General features: G+C 37.5%; 1 protein-coding gene across 2 annotated transcripts; it reads right to left on the reverse strand.

Annotated features, from left to right (window-relative positions):
* Positions 1 to 28: 28 nt before the first annotated feature.
* Positions 29 to 20,690, reverse strand: slco2a1 (solute carrier organic anion transporter family, member 2A1). 2 transcript variants are annotated; one of them, XM_079628405.1, is made up of 14 exons: positions 20,555 to 20,690; positions 13,057 to 13,194; positions 12,116 to 12,278; positions 10,669 to 10,884; positions 10,480 to 10,578; positions 10,237 to 10,373; positions 8,994 to 9,069; positions 8,373 to 8,537; positions 7,996 to 8,203; positions 3,252 to 3,402; positions 2,057 to 2,217; positions 1,892 to 1,956; positions 1,354 to 1,474; positions 29 to 1,136 (listed from the first exon to the last, which is right to left on the reverse strand). In XM_079628405.1, the coding sequence occupies exons 1-14, from the start codon at positions 20,612 to 20,614 to the stop codon at positions 1,016 to 1,018; spliced, it is 1,881 nt and encodes a 626-aa protein (XP_079484531.1). In that variant the 5' UTR covers positions 20,615 to 20,690; the 3' UTR covers positions 29 to 1,015. The 2 variants fall into 2 exon arrangements, with proteins under 2 accessions (XP_079484531.1, XP_079484532.1); XM_079628406.1 differs by having other exon boundaries at positions 106 to 1,136; positions 3,252 to 3,399.
* Between the last annotated feature and the right edge of the window lie 1,453 nt (positions 20,691 to 22,143).

Genomic DNA, 22,143 nt, shown 5'->3' on the forward strand with positions numbered 1-22,143 from the left:
ACTGGAACTAAGATAAATCCAAATTTAAAAAGTATCATTTATGTCAAAATTACACATTTTTATGCCATAAACATAGTAATCACCAAATCATGATTTTTTTTCTTTTGTGGCAGAAATGGTCTTTCATAAACATCAGCCGAATAGAAAACAAAAACAAAAAAATAACAACAGCAACAATTTGTGAACAAATTTTATATTTGAAATAACTTATACATTGGTAAATAAACGTTACATGTTGCATAATAAAGAGTTTATCAGAAAGTCACGATTCATTACTCCAAGCAGCAATAAGAAAAGCATGTTGTCATTTGTGTTAAGAACCGTGACAAAACAATATGCACAAAGGGTATAATAAAACAGCAGTATAAAAATATATTTTACAAACATTTGATGCCTAGTTTTAAAATGTCTTCACATTCGAAAGTAACATTTTAAATCTGCTCAGGCTATATCGTTATTTGAAGTTACACACCTCAACTGGCACACAGTTTGATATTCTACACACTTGTGTATCTGTGTGCATCTTCCGATAGATGAGACAGAGCATTCCACATCCTTCACATAGTCTTCAAATAGAAGAGAAGATATATGGGGGGGAAAAAATATTTTCCCAGCCAACCATTTTGAATCATGATTCAATTGCATATTAACCAAAGTTAAGGTCCATATAAAGACATTTCTCTTATGTTTTGTGTTCTCCTCATAGGTGCCGCAGTCATAAATCCAGCTTCAAATAATCTGCTGATTAAAACTGCGGCTAAGATTATGATGAATTGTTTTGAGTTACTTTACATAGTTATTTATTAATACCAAACTAACTGCATAGGTGGAAAGGGGGGAATAAATACTCAAGCAGTTACTCTGTGTAACAACTTGAGAAATATCCAAAACTGAATTCATCAAATTTCCAGCCAGGTGTTGGAAGGAGGGGTTTCTGACAAGAAATGTCCAGGGGCTCAACTCACTGAGAAGGTCCTCAAAAGTGAGATCCGATAGGTTAAGCAGGGTTGAGGCATCACAGGGGTCCCTCTGGCTTTTTCTCTAAGCTGTACTCTCTGGTCCGGTGCATTTTCCAGCCAATAAATGCCAGGAGTGTAATGCCTAACGTCTTGTAGCCCACCTGAAGCCCTAGATACCTGTAACAAGTCATCACGATCATCATCGGTGCTAGTAATTAGTCTAATAACACTCATTAGCATAATTGAATGTCTATTTTTAGCCTTGTGTTGATGAATACGTGTGAAGTATACAGTATGTGTGTTTAAGCTCAATAAATTCAAAACCTACCTTTAGGAGTTTTGACACAAATGTACCTTTATAAAGTATTTAGGTCAAAAGAGAACATATCCGTACCTGTTTCTCAGAAGGTTGTTGTCATAGTAACCACATCCTTGCTTTTTCCCACAAGCCGTTTTCCACCAGATACATGTGGAGTCTATGGTCATCCCGAACAGAGCCGGCGCTGGCAGCCAGGCTAAGCAAAGAGGGAGAGAAAAAATAAATAAGTATACTACAAGTTTAAGCAAATAAATATTGCTATGCACTAATATACTAAATAAGCATAGATGGTTTGTAATGATGTTGTTGTAATAATATACAGCACATACAGTATTTGAATATACAGTAACTATGTTGTTGTATCGCCACAAGGGGGCGTATAGTACTTACAGTATTGCAATTGCACAATTTAGACACAGATTGTTGTTTTTTTCCCTCAGGAAAGTGTTCTCATGTTAGAATCATTTAAATGGTTATTTACCCTGACCACTTTCTCTTAACAATTATTTTGTTTTAGGATCTTACAGGAAAAATCTCATGAAAAGAAAACTTTTAAGACTTTAAAAGAATACATAAATAAAAGTAAAAAAGGGTATTTTGGTCATTTACTTACTAAGAACCCTCAAAAGCAGAAACTGAACCCCTATGGCAAACGACTTCTCTTCTGAAGGAACTGACCTATATAATTAAAGACAGAATGAGTGAAATAAGATGAGATCAAATAAAATACATTAACTCCATTTCAAGTTCTCACACTGAATGCAATGTTGTTTCTCACCTCAGCACCATCATGTAGATAGGGTTGTGTGTTAGGCTGGCAATAAGTCCGGCTAGAGATATGATGAGCATTACAGGCAGGAGATAGTGAGGGCAGGCGTTGCCGCAAGGGCCAGGCTTTGCGATGCCCATTGCAGGAATACACTGGCAGTTACTAAAAATCTGTGTGCAAAGAGATAGTGGACGTTATTATGATATGGTTTTTCAATATGAACACGAGAGCTGTAAATGTTAAGTTAACTGTTAAGTGTCCAGTAACCCATACATGTATATAAAATTAAGTACTGTTTAATAGAATTTTGTGTATATCAATCCAAATATATAGGCTTGTCGTATTTTAAATGTGAAGAGAAAATGTTTTCCGTATCTTTTTGTCTTGTATCAAACTATACAATATGACACAAATTCACATTAAGTGTGACATGCCCATATCCTTTAAAAACTAAATCTGACCCAGACTTCGATAAATAAAGGTTCATAAGAATAAACATGGTTTGTCACACAATAAAATAACAAACCAATAATTCATAATTTCCAATTTGTATGGTACATTGTGTGTTAGCAAAACCAGTTGAGAACCCCTGCATGAGTGCACATCTTCATTACAAACATCATTATTGCTATAAGGATACTATACATTTAAAGAGTACAACCACTAAAAGTGTTTCATTAGATGCTGCTAATACTAACACTCATTGTATCATGTTTTCTTGTGCTCCATTGACTTCTAATGACAGTGTCCTCCATTGCCTGTTTTGACTGAATTGAACCAGCATAGGAGTCCAGAACCTAGTCTATTTCTTCCTATAATTGCCTCTTGGTATGATATGTGCTGTGTTATATAGAGTAATTCATCATCAGCTGCTCCTGTAAGTCTCTTGCTGGGCAATTATACAGAAGCTTTTAACACTCTAAAGTTGTTCTAAGTCCCCAAAGCACTTCCTCCAGGAAGTATTACTAATTAGCGATTGATTGGATTCAACTCATTGATTGCTAACACACCATGACCGGTCATTTGCTCGGTGTCGCTAGTACAGCAGAGGCTCACAATGAGTTGCTATCCAGCTTCAGTAATGAGCTAAATAAAGGTCTAAATGGGTAGATCTAAACATGCAGTGACTCTGCTAGAACTCTGGCTTGAGACGACAATTTCATGACATGAAATATGTTCTGTTTTGTCAGATTTATTTATTTACCTGGACTCTGTATGGGTTCTTGGGATCCATGGTGAAGTTTTTGCACCCAGCATGGCAGGGTGAGATGTACTCAATGTTGTTTTCCCCACACACTGGGTTAAAGTTGCTGCTGGGACATGAGCAGTTTCCACTACAGGGCAGAAGAAGCCTGCTGGGCATAAAATAACACAGTTTAGCCTTTACTTGCAGAACACAGAAACATTTTATGAATCGTAATAAAGAAATAGTTCACACAAAAATGCTGTCATTATTAACTGAAAAAAATTACATCCTCATAGCTTTCCTTAGCATGTTCATGAGAATTTGAGAGAAGTAGTAATGTACGATTGATGCTATTTTTAAAACAATTTTAGTCGATTCTTTTCAATGAATTCGATGATAGAGTTCATAAAACTGGTATGAAAGATTTGTTCATAAATCGGTCTGATCCGGTTCTCAAATTCAACTCACTGACTCATTTATCCAGTCATATTAGGTAACATCTCGCTGGACTGGAAGAAAATTTCATTTTGTTTATCACACAATGCTATTGTATAGCTTCAGAAGATTGGAATATAGCACACAGGTGGTATGGACTACTGTTATTGTATTTTCATGATACTTTTATGCTGCTTTTTTGTCCCTTTTTAAGCTTAAAATCTCCAGTTCTCATTCATTGTAATTTCATCTTTTGTGTTCCTTGGAAGAATGAATAAAGCCTTAGAACAACATGAGGCTAAGTAAACAATGACATAATTTGTGGATGAACTATTTCTTTAACATCCAGAACATAGTCACAGGGTGTGTGTTTAAACGTTCAATTATTTTCACAATGACACAATAATACTTTCCTCATTTCCTCCCAGTTGGCATAGTGAAAGTGTTCAGATTATAGCACACAGTATTTTGAATGGTAAAGTGAACTTATACAGAGTACAATAACTACTTTAAATGACTAAGCCCCATGCTGTTCACCTGTGTGCTAGTTCAACTTATATAGCATTTTGACTGGAAGTTGTTCTGGACTCGAAGATACAAACTTTCACTAGAACACAATGGTCTGAATCCAAACACTGGCAGAAGACAAAGAACAGACGTAGCTTAACAGTTTTTTCAGTGTCTGTGAGAACCAGCTATCTTCAACTGGCCCTGTTTATAGAAGATACATTTATACAACACTCTTAGAAGAAAATGTTCTATATAGAAACTGTTAGGCACTTCATATAGAGAACCTTTTAGGGGTTTACATCATGGCATAATTTTAAGGATTTAGTCTTAAATAATTAATTTGAATAAATGTTTTAATTTGAATAACAATTTTATGAATTATACAGTTTGCTGAGAGGGGAACGAGATGCTGCGTCATGACGTTGATGCTATGGGAATGCCTCTGCATGAACTGGTGTCCTCCGCTCCCTTGAGCTCCGTCTGGACAGTGATATTAAGTGTGTTGGCTCTCTGTGGGCCGCTGTGATCAGCTGTCTTTAAGGTTGAGTGTATATTGGCCTTCTCACGCTATGGAGAGTCTTTTGCAGAGGTCTCTGCTCTCCTGAGCTCCATCTAGACAGTGACATCAAACGTGTCGGCCCTTGGTGGGCCACTGTGGTAAACTGTCTTTAAGGTTGAGTGCAGTTTGGTCTCCTCTTGCTCTAGAGAGTCGTTCGGTTGAGGCCTCCACTCACCTGAGATCCATCTAGACAGTGGCATCAAGAGTGTTGGCTCTCTGTGGGCCGCTATGATAAGCTGTCTTTAAGGTTCAGTGTAGTTTGGCCTCCTCTCGCTATAGAGAGTAATTTTGCAGAGGCCTCTGGTCTTCTGAGCTCCATCAGAAGGGGTGTAACGGTACATGTATTCGTACCGGACCGTTTCGGTACAGGACTTTCGGTACGGTTCACATGTGCACCGAATGCAATCTTTCACGTAAATTAGGCTAGTTTTGTGTGCGGAACATGCGTCAATTCCGAGTTTCCACACAAACATATTAAGTGTCGGAAGTCTCCGCGTTGCACTGGTTAAATCTGATTAATCGTTTTTGTGATTCAAATAACGTTACATGTAAAATATGACCATAACATCTGTCTTCCTGTGTGCGGAAATTTGTTTATGTTGCTGTGACAACGAAACGCGTGCATGCGCGCCTGTGTTAAGAGCGCTTGTTGCTCCGTGCGCGCTGATTCGCTCATTCTGTTGACATTTCCAAATGCCTTTCAGTTGCTTAATAAAAGCGGGCTTTCCACACAAACAAACGTACATGTGTCATAAGTATGAGAAAAAACATATATTTATGCCTGTCGGGCTTAGGTCGGGTTCGGTTACTGCTGTCTAAAATCTACTGCCTAAAATTCGGCCCGATCTCACCACATACAGCCTCTCGCTAGCTAGCGTCATGGCCAATATTGGTTTAAGAGTATTTTATTTAGTGCAGAACTTTGCAGCAGTATTTTATTTCTTATTCTTTTTTTATTTTATATATTTTTTATTAATTATATTTTATTAAAAAGTGTTTTTAAAAAAGTGTAAACAAATTGTTAAAAAAAGTTTATAGTAAACAACCAGCAGTTTAATGTTTTGCATTTCTTTCCCTTACTGTACCGAAAATGAACCGAACCGTGACTTTAAAACCGAGGTACGTACCGAACCGTGATTTTTGCGTACCGTTACACCCCTAGGAACATTGATATGAAGTGTGTAGGCTCTCTGTGGGCCGCTGTGATAAGCTGTCCTTAAGGTCGAGTTTAGTTTGTCTTTCTGCTGAGGTCTCCACTCTTCTGAGCTCCATTTAGACAGCGACATGAAGTGTGTCAGCCCTCGATGAGCCGGTGTGTTAAGCTGTCTTCAAGATGGCTTTTGTTTAGCCTCCTCTCGCAATAAAGAGTCGTTCTGCTGAGGCTTCCACTCTCTTGAGTTCCGTCTGGACAGTGATATCAAGTGTGTCGGCTCTCTGTGGGCCGCTGTCCTTACGGTTGAGCGTAGTTTGGCCTCCTATCGCTGTAGAGAATCAGTTATCCAGCTAGACAGTCACATCAAGTGCATCGACCCTCTGTGAGGCTGCCTTGGTAAACTGTCTTTGAGGTTGAGTATGGTCGGCCATTGAAAACCGCACCACATCCCTTGAGAAAGGTGTCCGTCGTGAGAGATGAGAGATCTGCGACGGCAACAAGCCCCTAAAGCCAGCCCTTAAAGCCAGACCTCCAGTAAAGAACCATGGCTTCTTCTAAAGCTGTGTAGAGCATGTAGCCCGCCGAATGTGACCCTTACAACCATGGGGGGGGATGATTCTGAGGATGAAATCCCCATCCTTTTTAAGTACAATTAAGTACCAACTGTACTGTAGAAGCCTGCCTCTTGCTCTGGGAGGGGTACATGTTCTAGGGCCCCTTTCTCCCCTAACATTGCCATGACACATCGGAAACGAGGTGGACAGGAAGCAAACCATATTCTGTATCCTTTTGTTATAGTATTAATAACCCACTGAGATAAGTAGTCAAGCTGCCACAAAGTCTGACAGTGGAATCATTATTTCTATAATTTCTGTAGTTTTTTCTATCCTGAAGAGTGAGGAATTGGCCCCTTGAACGCTGCCAATTGATACCTGTTGACGGCATTGTTTACTGCGTTGCCGAACAGGCTGGAGGGAGAAATCGGGGCATAAAGGAGGAAGGCCTTGTCTTTTTCTTTTAGGTTGAGCAACAGTGGCAACCATTGCAGCCACTGAACCATTGCGGCACGGGCCGTCTGCTTGGTTGGCCGGAGGGCTAAATCGGTGGCTTAGCTGATTTTTTTTTACCTTCTCAATCCCTAATGCCTCACTATGGTCCAAATCTTTGAGTAGGTCAGTCTGGTATGCCTGCAGAACTGCCATTGTGTGCAGGGACCGCATACGCCTTCCTAACTAAGCTAGACGTTACTCAGCAAGGCTTAGTTGGTAAGGCAGGTTTCTTCCATGACAACGGCGATAAAGGAGAGCGATAGCCCTCCATAAAACTGCTATTTTGATTTGAATAATTGTCAGATTTATAGGAAAAAAAGAAACAGGATCCTTATAACATAAAGCATTCATGTAGCTTAAACAGTAAATCATGGTGCTAACACTCATGGGTTCATCGGGTTTGAATCTTAAGGGGATCAACGATCCATTAAAATGTATACTTTGAATGCAATTTCAGATTATTTGTAAAAATGAATCAGCCAAATCCAAATGCATAATTATGAGGTAAGGGAACTTGTAACAAAATTGGCCAAAATTTGCTTATCATGATTATGCCTTTTAGCAAGGCAGTTAAACTCAGGTAAAAAATTGTCTGTGCAATCAGTCTTCTGACAGTTATTTAACTGAACAGAAAAAATTCCAAACAACATAGAAGAAACATGGTTTCTGACGAAGTCTTGTACGCCGAAACGCGTCAGAGTTTTTTTAAAGGTTTAAAATGACCAAGCCATAACAATAAAGGCTTTTTAACCTTTCTAAATAGAGTGCCTTGGAGTTTCCTGAATCTTTTCCACATATGATTATCCCATCCAAAGAGCACCTCAAGCTAACATCTTGAGTCCTGGAAGTGCTCCACAGACATTTGATCAATCAAACAAATGAGAACAGTTTGTTTTGCAGTTTCTCACCTAAGCAGGCCAGATCTGACTAAAATGTAATTTAATAGATTTATTTAATTTATTTATTATTAATTTATTTATTAGTTCTATCTAGAAATAATAATAAAAAAAAATATTTCCTCAAAACAATTTCAAAAGAGCATCCTGTGAAACTCACCCATTTGTGGCATTAGATGTTTTGGGGTAAACTCCAGCAACATCTTGTGTGGGGCAGCCCATGAAGAAGAGAGGCACACAGCAGAAGACGGAGATGGTGAGCATTACAACAGAGAAGCGTGGAATGGCTCTGAATGACAACACCCAGCGTTTCATAATCAGACCACCGAGCACCATCCCCACGGCAACGGCCGGCAGGTTTAAAGCACCTGAGAGAAAACAAAGATTCATTCACAGATATTTTTATAAGGGATATTTCTCAGTATAAAAGCGGGGACTACGCCATATTTTAGCTAAATATATTCTACACCGCAATGTCAGTGAGACTAGGGCCACGTTTCTCCTACTTATATATTTTATTATAATATGTCGACTGACCAATGAGAAGGCTGCTGTAGGCTGCAGTGGCACTGTATTGGCGCTCCAGGAACTTGTTGAGGAAGGTGGCAAGTCCAGCGATCACAGAGGAGAAACAGCACTGGGTCAGAACCAGCAGCATGAAGAGAGGACTTAGCAACAGCCTGACGAACATCTTAGGGAACACTGCAAAAACACAGATAGACCACAAGAGAAAGAAACATATATATATAGTTATATATACTGTATATATGAGTGTACGGCAGGAAATCAGTTTTGCACTGAGTACACATGAATGAAGACATGAACATGCCTAAACCAGCTTCTTACAAATCATGCCCTGGAGGCAGGTATATTCAAAAGAACTTGTCAGATCCTGTTACAGTAACAACCTGAGCATGCTGTATGACTCAAGATAAACAGCACACGTATGCCTCGTCAACAGCACAGGACTGCAGAAATATTTGTTCTGATTTATTTATTTATTTATTATAATTTTTTCAAATTTATTTTATTTTCAATGACCCATGTCAACTATATTTATAACTGTATGTAAACTATTTGAATGGCCATAACTATACTAATAAAATGGTCTTACTATACTTGCATAAATGCATAATGAACCTGTTAGCGTGGACTCACTTTTAAAGAAATCCAGCATGGAGCTCTCTGGCTTCTTGGGGTCTTCTTTCATGATGTCACCCTCCAATTCAAAAGACTGCAAAAGAAGACTTTCTAATCAGCATATTAGAATGATTTCTGAATATTCATGTTACACTGAAGACTGGAGTAATGATGCTTAAAATTCAGCTTTACTAAATTACATTTTAAAATATGTCAAAAATACAAAACAGTTATTATGAATTATTCATCTGACATTTTCTTAACCAAGAGAGGCCACTTGTGGCTTTATATATATATATAAATGTGCCATACGGTGGAGAGATCATTGGAATCTTCTGTTTGTAGCTTTGAACAGCATCTGCTCAAATGAGGAAAATTATCTCATGTTTACTTATTTCTTTTATTATTATTATTATTATTATTGAGTTTGGGTGATGAAGATGGAAAATCATGTTTGGGACACTAGAAAAATAAAGAGAACCTACAAGATGAGGGCCCATTTTATCTGAGTTTATGTTTTATAAAATGCTCCACAAAAAGTAGAGACATAGATATGAAAATATTATTAAATAGATATATTATTCAAATAAACCTCTTCTTTTTGTTAGAACTTTTATTGGTATATATTATACAGTACCGTTTGTTTGGGGTCAGTAATATTTTCTTTGAAAGAAATTAATATTTTATTCAGCAATGATGCATTAAATTGATCAAACGTGACAGTAAGAATTTTTACATTGTTACAACATTTTTCAAATAAATGCTGTTCTTTAGAAATTTCCACAAAAATATTGAACAGCACAATGGTTTCCAAATGGATGATAATAAGAAATGTTTCTTAAGCACCAAATCAGCATATTAGCAATGATTTCTGAAGGATCATGTGACATGAAAGACAGGAGTAATGATGCTGAAAATACAGCTTTACCATCACAGGGATTAAAATATGTCAAAAATATTAAATTGTTAATTAAAAAATATATATAAATATAATATAATCTTACCGACCCCAACTTTTTGAACGAATGTGTATTTCTGTTTGAATTAGGTTTAATATGTATTTTAGTTTATATGATGTACTGAATTGTATCGCACTGAAACATCAACGCAATGCTTTTTTGTCATCAATTTGATTAAATAAAGATAAAAGAACATTATAGCAACCCTTCCTGATTAAAAATGAACAACAAGTTTGCAATGTTTCAGGAATCAGTGCCATATAAGTGTTCAGTTGTCATTAAAACAAAACCAACTGACTGACCTTCTCTACTTGAAGGGATCTGGGGAAGAAGAAGTAAGGGATTGAGGTGAGAGCAAGACCTCCAGCAGTGATGAGCAGACCCATCCACCAAGCACCCACCCAGCGAGGGTCAGTAGGGGTCAACTCCAATGCCTCCCCTAGAGAAAAGAATCTAGATAACATGTAACACTGCAGCTGTCTACAATGAACATTAACATAAAGAAAATGAACAAGTTGTTGCTGTGATTTAAAGGGTAAACAAACCTGCGCTGGATCTGTCCACATCCACATAAATACGCAAGACCACAGAGCCCAGGAGGAATCCAAAGGAAGGCCCAAACACTGACAAAGCAAAGAGAATAGCTGCAACATACAACAACAGGAATGTCAATAATCTTAACAGTTCTTTCAATGAACATTAGAAACTCTTGTTAAACAAAAAACGAAACGTACCAATATAGAGAGGTGAATTCCCAGCCCCCGCAAAGTCATCTATAAAAGATATGCCAAAAGGTTGGATGGGGACAGAACCGATTCCGAAAAGCAGCTGGGCCGTAGCCATTAACACCCAAAATTTACTGGTGTCCACAAGCTTGTGTGAATCCTCCTGACCACAAGCCTCGGCACCAGTTGCATTCACACGCACGTCACACATGTCCTGTCTGCTCGCTGTTGGATTAAAACACAGAAATACAACACATTCATCCCAAAAATTATCAGTCACATCAGCCATCCAGATATTTGTGTTTAGTAAAATGTTTACTAGAATGATGAGGATGAAATATCTAAGTTTTACACTTAAACTTGAGGGTTGTCCAAACTGCTCTTGTCCACACAATTAGTTTTATGCCGAATGTTACGTGAACAAACGGGAAAACGGGTCTGCATTCGCTTGTCGGAGAAAGTGTTAACAGCAGTTTTTATTATTGCCTTTTTATTCGATTTAAATATCTAAATGTTAGTGAGAAGATAAAATTGACATAATCTGCATATGCAAAGGAGATCAGTAATCCTAAACTTTGCTCGCTCCTTTGAATGCATCTTGAGTAAAACAGCTCTATATTTAATGAAGCACATACAAAAGACATGAACGGGAAGCGATGCAACCTGTTTTACAGAGTGGTCTTTTCATGGAGACCAAAAAAAACAGCCATGGACACCATTTACTTTCATTGTATGCAAAAGAGCAGCTTGGGCACTCTACAGTACATTTGTTTTTCACAGAAGAATGAAAGGCATACATGTTTGAAATAACATGTGGGTGAGTAAATGAAAAGAAAAAATGGCTTTAAAGACTATGTAAGTTTCCTTTAACCTTTGCATGACAGTATCTGCAAGCAGAATAGGGTAAGTGAGAGAATTAGGCAAAAATAAAAGGTTTAGGGAAATTGTAGGAAGATAACCATTCTCTTTCCTTTTTTTCTCTCTATCCTCTCCCTTTTCAACCTCAATCTGTTTATTTCTTCATGTTTTTCCCCAACCTAATGCTAAACCCTGTCTAAGAACTGAGGCTAGGATCAAAATGGAGTCTCTTGGCAGCAACTTCCTGTAGACCTGCCTACCCTGTTATGTCTAAGCTGATGTTTATCATTCAGCTTTGTTATTTTAGATCCTCACTTTGTTGTGTCTGGTTTTCTTCAAAGTGTCCTAAGCCTTTTTAAATGAATACAGTGATATTATCATTTTGATGAGCTTAGAGTCTAAGATCCTCTACTCAGGGCATGAAACAATATGATCATGCATAAAAACAAACTAAGACAGAAAATGGGGAGGAAGAGAGTGCAGAGCTCATTCCAACAGATATGTGTATATTCCCAAATAACTTTTACACTTAGTAAAATTCACATTAATTGGTTTCATTGAGATAAATATGGATGTGAATGGCCTGAATGGCACTTACCATGCAGGACAGAGTCAAAGGTGTAGGGCTGGGACAGAAAGTGAGGTAGAGCTAAGATCATGGCACTTATCGACATTAGCAGGCCACCCAGTCCAATGAATCGAGGTCGATGAACCCGACTACCCATGTAACTGACAAATACTATCAGCACTGTGTTCCCTACCTAAGTAAAAAAAACAAAAAACAGAAAAACAAGTCACATAAAGCAGCCTATATTTTTTCTTATTGCACTTATACACTATATTTGTAAATATCCTACAGTATAAAGCCTTTTTTTCTAGCTTAGCCTTCTCTAAACATCCAGCCACATCAGAAATACCATGTTGGTTGCAGGGTTATTATTGTATCTTAAAAACTAAAACCATGAAAAATATTTCCGTTACTTTTCCACAGGGTAAACCCTTTTAAGTTAATAATTTCATGATTCATTATCATAAAAATACCTTATGACTTATATATTATATAATGAGGGATTCACTTTATTTGAGATCTGTGTCTGTTGCACATACTCATTTCCCCTATTTTTACATTAGATTACATTTGCTGTCATTTAACGCTCACTTAAAGTTAATCTTTCAAACACTAATAATTTAACACTCGTAGGCCTGGTTTCACAGACAGGGCTTAGATTAAGTCAGGATTAGGCCTTATTTCAATTAGGACACTTAAGTAGCTTAGTATCTGGAAGAATTGTAATATTGTGTATCCTTACACATCACGTCCCCTTAAAACCACAATACAACAATATAGTAACACTAACTGACATTCAACAACCAGTTAATTATGAAGGGCAGGAAAAATGATGAGATGAAAAGGCTTGACCCGTAAAATTCAGTTTTCAAAAAGTTAATATCTAAATACTTGATTATTTATTAGACTTTCAATGTTTCCACTTAAGCAACACATAAACTCTTTGTGAGACTGTATGGAGTGGTCTGTACCTCATGGAGGGAAGAGATGGTTCCTGAAGAGAGGCTGTCAAGGCCATAGCGTCTTTCAATTGTTGTGATGGTGCTCTTGAAGTAAGAGCTATACAAGAGCTGAGTGAGCTGGAGCAGGCCATGACACAACACGAAGAACTACAGGAAGAGAGAGCAAGAAAGTGAAGAATGGTCAGACATACAGGTTATGAGTGTACCAATTATCAAGTGTACTAAACATTCTCCAATGATAAAGGAACCTGCTGTTCTATGATCTGAGCAAGTGCATTCATCAGTGTGTTGTTACAGTGTCACATGGGAGTTATTTGAAACAGCACGTCTGGAGCTAAACAACAACTCCCTAAATTTAGAGTTCCCTTCCAAATCTCTACAGACTTTGATCTTCAGTGCCTCACCTCCGAACATGAATGTTAACCACACTGATTTCACAATATATCTGAGTTCACTTTGTGTTTGGTTTGTAATGTGAAGGCCAAGTACGGTAAGCCATACTCGGAATTTGTCCTCTGCCTTTAACCCATCCATGGAAAAGACAACATAGTTTAAACCAAACGTAGAGCTCTTAAAATCACCTTCACGATTTACACTGTTGTTTCAAAAGCTGCCGTTGCCCCAAAAGCTCCTCATTGTGCAAATAAGTGATAAAACAAAGGTGGTTCATAAAATGGAAAACTGGATCAGTGGTGTCTCTGCTCTCTATTAGTATCTGACACTTTTCTGTACATTTCCAAAGCCTGGAAAAAAGTTATACCATTCTTATAGTAGGCATGAAATGAAAATTCATTTTGCAAATGCATGTTATAGATCTAATTATGAATGTTTCCTTGCATGTTTTATTTTTTATGTCTATCATGTCATAACTTCCAGTGAAAATGGCCAACTTCACTAATCGTGTAGTCTGCTTAAATCACACCAATTAACTGCAAGCTTGCATTCATTTTTGAGTGAATGCAAATTCAAATCCCTACCATATTTTTTTTTTTTTTCAATAATAACTTGTATGTCACAGATGTGGAAGAAAAATAATTTCAGTTTAATCGTGACATAACTACCAGGGTATGTTTTTGGGGGGTTGGTTGAGGACCTTCTAACAAAGAATTAAACAAGAACTACTATTGCTGAATGTAACCACACTACCTAAAAAGAAAAACTATGTTAAGCTTGTTAGTGTTATTATTACCAGCTTTATACACTCAAAAATACTTTAACTTTACTTTAACCTTTCCCGATTAAAACATGGACAGTTGTTCAATGTGATTGAAACATGTTAGCCTATCTCTACTCAAATACTTCAGGTAGGATGAACTTGAATGAATCAAGTTATTTGGACGTGTTTAAGTTTGGTCAATCCAGTTAAAGACCAGTTCACACCGCACTGACAGACAGCAACATTGAACAGACCCGGAATTTGAATTGGCCTTTAGTTTATCATACATTAAGTATTTAAGTAGAGATAACGTTTCATAAAATGCTTTAAGAGATGCATATGCAAAAACAATAATAATCTGGAGCACAGAGCTATAGACATATTTACTTGTTGTACTGGTTGGCAAATGATCTGATTGTAATGCTTGTCTAGCAGCATTTCACCTCTCTTGAGAAAGGTTCTTGACGATAAGACAGAAATGCCGTGGAGATTAAAGCTCATAAATTGGAACGTTTCCCTGTTTGCGAAAGAAGCAGCTGCTCCCTATAGCATTTTTTGTGCCTAAGACGTCATTAGCAAAAGCAGAGGAAAGTTCGCAGAGTTTTAAAAGGCATGAAGCAATCTGATTTCCTAAACAAACACAAGACATAAATCCCTCTCCTTTGCTCATCCTCGTCGCCAGCTCTCAATTGCAGGCCAAAGCACTATGCCTTCCGATGGTTTCTAGAACAGCTAATGCTCCCATGAAATCTTCGGCTTTATGGTTTGTTGGCACACAAAATAGCTGCTTTTGACAAAGTCTCTACGATTTCTTTCTTGTTTTTCAGGGAATGGGCTTTTAATTACAGAAATATTTTGATAGGCTGTGTCCACTCAAGCAGCCCAAAAATGCCTTTGTTAGACGTTTGAATGGCAGCTCTGTGCCTCTTTCCGCCCCAGTGCCAGTTCCACATTCGGTTCAGCTTGAATTATTCGACATACAGCAGCCACGTCTGTATCCTTTCACATATAATGTTACAAGGAAGTTCGAGCAGATCTCTCTTTTTTATTGATTTTTTTAAAGACTCTCTGATAAACCAATACAATGAGCAATCTTTCTCCAGAGGCCATTAATCAATTTGTGTCCCTGTGGTACAGTATGTGTACTATGATCAGGGCATGTTAATATATTGATGGCTATTATAGGCCTTAACAAAAGTGCAGGCAATAGCACATGTACAGCATAACCTGACCATAAGTTACTACTCAAATTACAGCTTGCAGGTTCATCAGGGCATAATTCTCCCCAAGCAGTCATAAATCTTTTGCAGAGCTGGCACATGTTTGATCACTCGCCGTGTTGTGAATGACTATTACAAAGTAGCCTTGGGTAAGCACAAAGCATGCTGAAATATTTGTTTTGGATTGAAGCAATATGTTTTTTTGGAATTTTGGAAGAACGAAAATAAAACAATCCTCCCATATGTATGAGAAAATTATTGTCAGACATTTGTCCTACTGTTACCTCATGCATTTAGACCCTGGCAGGCTCATTTATGCATTGCATTCTAGGAAATAAAAAAATTAAAAAAAAGTGTCAAACGTTTTTTTTTTCATTGAGGGCATTGGTTTTTCACTTACTCTTTAACATTTTAATTTATCCTTCGTTGCATTTGCCTGTAAACAGTGGTTCTGAACCTTTTTGACTTGACTTGTGTGTGTGTGCGTGCGTGTGGGTGTGTGGAGCGCACGTGTGTGTGTGTGTCTGTGTGTGTGTGTGTGTCTGTGTGTGTGTGTGTGTGTCATTTCAATTAAGAAGCGAAATGTATGATACCGTTGTTGTCAGATTTGAATATATTATATGACTGAATTGTAATCTTGTCAAACGGATTTGGAGATTTCACTGAGTTCAAATTCATTTCCCCATTCAAGGTAGAAATTGTTTGACAATTGTCTAAATAGATAGACAAAGATGACCGGCAAGTGAACTTACGTGTCTTTAGAGGACTTTGATAGAGTGCCATTAGTTTTGAATCAGCAGAGCCTTTTAATGATGTTTGAATTGCACTGAAATCATAGATCAGGCCTAATGTTCTTAGGATACAGTGAGTGATTCAAACTCCACAGATAGAAAACCGATGATGAAAGATTCAATGAACGTGCTGAAAAGCAGTTCCCGTCGTCTGTCCAGAACTGGATTTTTCCCCTTCCTCAGCAGCTATTGTGCTACAAGAAGAGTCCTGCTGAGTAAAGAGAATCAGGGGAAGAACTGACTTTGATGTTTGATGTCTTACATGCATTGCTGCCCCACTATCACGTGTTACAGGAGCCATTAAAGGAACACTTCACCTCTGGAAAGATGAATGTGTATTTAAAATGGGTCATTTATGTAGAAGAAATGTGAAATTATTTTTGAATTTGGAGCCTTCTAGACTGAGAAAAGCCAGAAAATGTATTTTTGGCTTATGGGGATGAAAGACAACAACTCCCAGAATGCACTTGCTTTGCTGCCCTAGGAGGCCACGCCTACCGGTAAGAGATCGCAGTAAACAACAAGGCTATGCTACTAGTGAGTCTCCGTGAGTCTGCCCAGTATTTTGATGTCGCCCAAAATGTCCAGGATTCGGCTTTTGCGTTCTTCAGTCGCCATTCCTCATGTTTACTGTGACGAGCAGAAACGAGACTGACGGCCGCGGAGAACGATGCGAGGCCGGTGGCGTGATTACTGATGAGCGGCGCCGGCGCCTGTGAGACGCACCGGTCTCGTATCTCTCACGGCGGAGCGGGAATTTTCCTAGCAATGTTAAAACGCACATCAAACGATCACTTGTTTAGCGTTCATGTAAACACTACATTCAGATTCACCGATCGGAATGAATTCAGTTAGATTGAAACAAAAGGTGTGCATGTAAACTATGAATGCGACTGCAGAAAGCAAAAGCCGAATCCCGGACATTTTGGACCATCTCGACGGCCGGACATGTCCGGGAAAAAGAGGATGGTGGTCACCGCTACTAGCCTACTCAGCTTTCTCCACAGAATAAGAAACTGTTAGCTTTAGCTTCCAAATAAAGAATGGCTGACACTATATGTACATTCTGTGAGTGAGATCCCTCTATGGGCGGGTTGAAAACATGCGGAACAGCGCCTTCTACTGGATAAATGATGAGCTAGTGTTTGTAGTCTTACCCTTATTCAAAGAAATTTGACTTCCTGCTTTTTATGACGCAAAATGACGATTTTTGCGTCATAAAAAGCAGGAAGTGGAACACTTAAATCCTTATTTCTCCCATCTCAGGGGAAAATAAGGGAATAAACCATGACCATTCGAAAATGTGACTGGGTTTCTAAAGATACAAAGTCTAATGCAAATGGGTGAAGTGTTCCTTTAAGCAGACATTTTCGGATTTCCTCAGGATATAAAGCTTAAACAGTCAAACAGTACAAGTCCAATGTCCCAATCATTTTTGCCCATTCTGTGCACCACAGCTACAAAAAAATAACAGGACATTCAGGAGTTTTTTCACTTTGGGTTGAAACAACCACAATTCAACTTTGTATTCTATTCATATTATAAGGATACATTTCATTTCGTGATGACAAACATCATTTAATAATGACTGCAAAAAAATCATGTCTGTCAAGTTCAGGTCTGAGAAAATGATGAACTTGCTAGCTATGTTTGAATTCACAGATTTTCACATGGAAGGGCTTCAAAGAAAATCTTGCAAATGGGACTCCGAAAAAAAAAGTCAGCAACGATCCAATGAAATCAACAGAAAAAAAATATAGAAGCTGTTCCAGAAGTATGCAATACTGATTTAACAAATCTTTGTCCCAGTAAAGAGTAAATTAACCATAGCATGACAATATTACATAAAGCCAAAACTAAATCAGTGGATTGTAGAATAAGTGGAAAAATGTTAGATTATTGTGACAGTGTTTCTTAATATTTTACTAAATTCTTTGTCAACAAGTGCGATCTTAAGATGACCTGTGGCCCAAATAAATTATATTTCCTCTGTGCAATTTCTAATGACAAAGCCTGAAATCAAAGCCTGCGTTTAACTAAAATAAGATAAATTGCTGAGATGTCAATGTCTTTTTTTCTGATTTGAACAGAATTGTGTAATAACAGAAAAAATTAGCAAAATAGTGAGAAGTACTACATGCTATATTATTATTATCTGTCAATTCAAATGAGTTTCAATCTGAAAAGGGGTTTAGGGATTGTAAACAGACCAAGTACACTGAACAGCATGTTCTACACCTTCTTTCAACATACGTCATCACTGCCTGACTCATTCCCATGAACAAAACACACATATGTAAAAACCTGTCAGTTTAACATGAGCGGTTATGCTCCATTGGTCACATAGACACAACTACTCAATCCATTTACAACACTCTCCACCCTTATTGCAAACACATAAAGTCTAAGTAAGCATATGTGTGTCATAGAGAAGCCAAATGGACAGTAACTTTCAAAAGAACCTCACAACTCAAGGCTGTGGATCGTCAATAGTCTATTTTTGGATTTTGGAGAGTGTGTGAAGCTTCTCGTGAAACTTGTACTCTCATTATTTAGAAATAAATTACCACAACAACAGACAGTGCCCTAATAAGGGGTCGAAAAGGAATTCCACGAAGTAAAGCAAACTAAGCAGACTTGTATCTGTGTCATATCAAGTTGTCTTAGCTACTGTAATTACAAACAACCATCTTCACTGGAATTGTTTCTGCTCAGTGTTAGCACTGTTTAACATGTCTAACATGCCAACCATTTATCACAATTACAAAACACAGATCTGAAGTTGGTGTAAAACAGTTAGGTGAACAAATTTTCTTCTCGTCTTTTAATTTGACAAACAACCTCTGGGCAGGTTTGTCACAGGTGATTCGCCAGTTACTGTTACTTTAAGTGGAGTGATGAGTCTAAAGGATTTTTCAACTCCAGACGGAATTGCCTAATCACAAAGATAGAGGTCGATCACTAATTTCCAGCCTAATTTCATATTCTGAAAGTTCTGTTTATATGAACCCTAAACTTTGCAATCCGGTTCACATTTTCGTTCATATGTGTGCATTCATGTATTCCAAACCAATCACCTATAAAATGTCACCAGAGCTACTACGAGTAGCTACAACTGCTGTAACATACCTTAAAAGTAAATCTGACATACATGTTAAAAGCAGATATTTTGAAAATATTCTGTTTACTCCACTGACCAGTTCCTAAGATCTCTGGTCACGGTATTTTTGAATCCAACTGGGAAGATTCAAGCGTTTACATGCTTAGTTTTTTCCTTCTCATTGAGTTATTGCAGGTCTACACCACCCCTTTTCTAATATAATGGAAATTTAATTTAGATCGAGCTCAGTTGGATCGAATGAGTTGTTGAGCCATCAATATAAACATAATATTTTGGTGCGTAAACAGCAACGATGGTCAAGATCTACTGAGAGAAACTAACAGCTATCAATCACAAAGTTGAAATAGTTTTGACACCACTTTGCAACACATAACAGTCTGTGGTCAGGGGATCTTTCTCCAAACAATTTCCAAACACAAAAACACCATAATTAAATGCCGTACGCATGACAGACATAATGTGCAAGATGACAGAACTATATTTTGGTCTAATAGCCCTACATTCCACAGACATTCGCTTGAAAGTAAAACTTGAATGAATGCAGTTCATGCTGAACTTCAACATCGCTTCTAGCAATATAGTATAATAATATACTTCCCCTTGGGCCGAGGTCCTCATCCACAACTGCTACAAACTGACAGAAGTCTATCTGCACTGACAGTCAAATACAGCAAAACCTGTTTCTGCTGTCAAACACCTCCAATTAAACATTCATGGCTTCAAACAACCTGGCTTTACAAGTGTGAGAGACATAAGATATATCAGACACACACAATGTCCTGCTAATTTTATTGATAGGTTACATTTATATATTAGATATAATTAAAATGAAGGATTTATCTAATTTTTTAATGACTGGGAAGTAATAAAACAAAGCCATACGAACTCACAGTCACAAGTGTTAAAGACAAGAGTTCAGGTTAAAAGTCTAAAGACAATAAAAATGATGACAGCACAAATAATAATATAATGTGCAACCACTGCAAGTCACATCACCACTACCAACAATAACAACAACGGCAAGTGCATTGTTAATTGCTTTTTAAAGTGTCTTTAAAGGGATCATTAAACAGTTTAGAAAAATATGTCTGCTAAAGACAGTGAACCAAAAATAATAACTTTATATTACATTTATATATTAATATTGTATGATATTGGCTCATTATCAATAACATAATAGGCTATCAACAACAACCATGAAACAATCATAATAATTTACCTTTATGTTATAAAACAACGCTGGCTTGGGTTTCTTTATGTCTTTGGCGTATATGTCCATGTTGAAATGTGAAGTTGGTTGTTAAGCTTGTTTCAGCAAGGATGAGCAAGACACGTTTCCACTTCGGTGATCGTCTATGGGGATTATATGTGACCATTATCAGTGATGTCACGAGCCCCGCCCAATGCTCTTCGACCCCGCCCACTACTCCACGCGCGATTGTTTTGGTGATCTGCTCTCTCCCCATTTGACAGAACGGAGATCATTTCTTCATATTACACAGGCGTACTGCACTCTCGGTAAGGAATCTGTGCAAACACGTATCATAAACGGCGTAAATCATTTAACTATATTCCATTTAATGATAACAGAGGAGAACAGGATTACTTTTGCTTTTCTATTTGTAGCCTACTCATGGTTTTAATACACTGAACATGCATTTGATTTATAATAGGCTAATGCTTTTTGACATAAATTTGTATTACTCATCTTCAATAGATAATAATGTTATCTATATCAAGTTATATCATAAAATATTTTAATATTTAAAAAAAAAAATCACAATGAGGGCTTTAAGTAGCCTAGCCTAGCCTATAAACCAGGGTTTCCATCCAGTGCATGTATCCGTGAAACTGTCTAATTTAGTTTTATGTGGTGCATTCATTATCATAATAGAAGTTTATGTTGATTACACTTGTTAAAAGCTACAGGAAAATGTTTGTTTACTTAGTGTACATATTCAATCAAATAAAAAAGTCCCATATGGCAAATCTGACACAAATAAAGGTAACACAATACCAGAGAGAGCTATAATATAAGTGCAAACACCTTACACTGCATAACACTATTTGCAATCGCATAGGTCCAAATCCAAATAAATGGATTGAGGACTTGGCTTTGATAATTACACCTGTCTTTGAGATTTTTAAATCGAAGTGGTTTGTCTGAGGGTCAGTGATTTCCACTGCTTTTACAGCTGCAAAACTTCAATAGTTTTTAACGACTCTTTCATATAAAGTCACATGCAATGAACTTTGGGATATTACAGGCGGACACCTCACATTTTATGAAGTACGAGTTATTTACAATGACATTCCAAAGCACAATTAAAGCTCGGATGTTTTTTGTTTTGCTTAAAAAAAAAAAAAAAACGTCTCTGGACCAAAGCTATAAGTGTAATTATGACCAAATCAAAGTCCACCACTCCTACATATAGTACTCCAATGCTTTCTGCGTCATACTGACGATCATAAGCCCATGAGTCTCTGTTCATTTCTGCACTCTATAGGGTCAAGGTCTTACAACCTGATAAAAGGTATAGGCATTTGTCTGTATAGCCAGTTATATTGAAAATGTTTGCTTTAATTTGACTTTTCCTATCAACATTTAGTGGTTTGTCACTAACGAATTTCCTTATGGCATGTCTTCCCCTATAATGGGCCTCAAGTGTCCCTTGTGCTCAAGTACTTTGTCTGTTCTGTAGTCAAGCGAAGCGAAACCTTGGAAATGAGTACCATTTGGCACAAGCGATCTCACTGAAGAGGCCATAAATGTTACATCATCTACGTCCCATTGAAATACGTTGTTGA

The sequence above is a fragment of the Phoxinus phoxinus genome (genome assembly GCF_949152265.1).
Source record: "Phoxinus phoxinus genome assembly, chromosome: 11".
Lineage (NCBI taxonomy): Eukaryota > Metazoa > Chordata > Actinopteri > Cypriniformes > Leuciscidae > Phoxinus > Phoxinus phoxinus.

Coding starts and splice junctions, on each gene's coding strand:
- slco2a1 (XM_079628405.1), bottom strand. CDS start 20,614: ATGGACATATACGCCAAAGACATAAAGAAACCCAAGCCAGCGTTGTTT. Junction 8,538..8,993: donor CATGCTGGATTTCTTTAAAA/GTGAGTCCACGC, acceptor GTGTTTTTGCAG/TGTTCCCTAAGATGTTCGTC. Junction 2,218..3,251: donor AGAACCCATACAGAGTCCAG/GTAAATAAATAA, acceptor CTTTGCACACAG/ATTTTTAGTAACTGCCAGTG.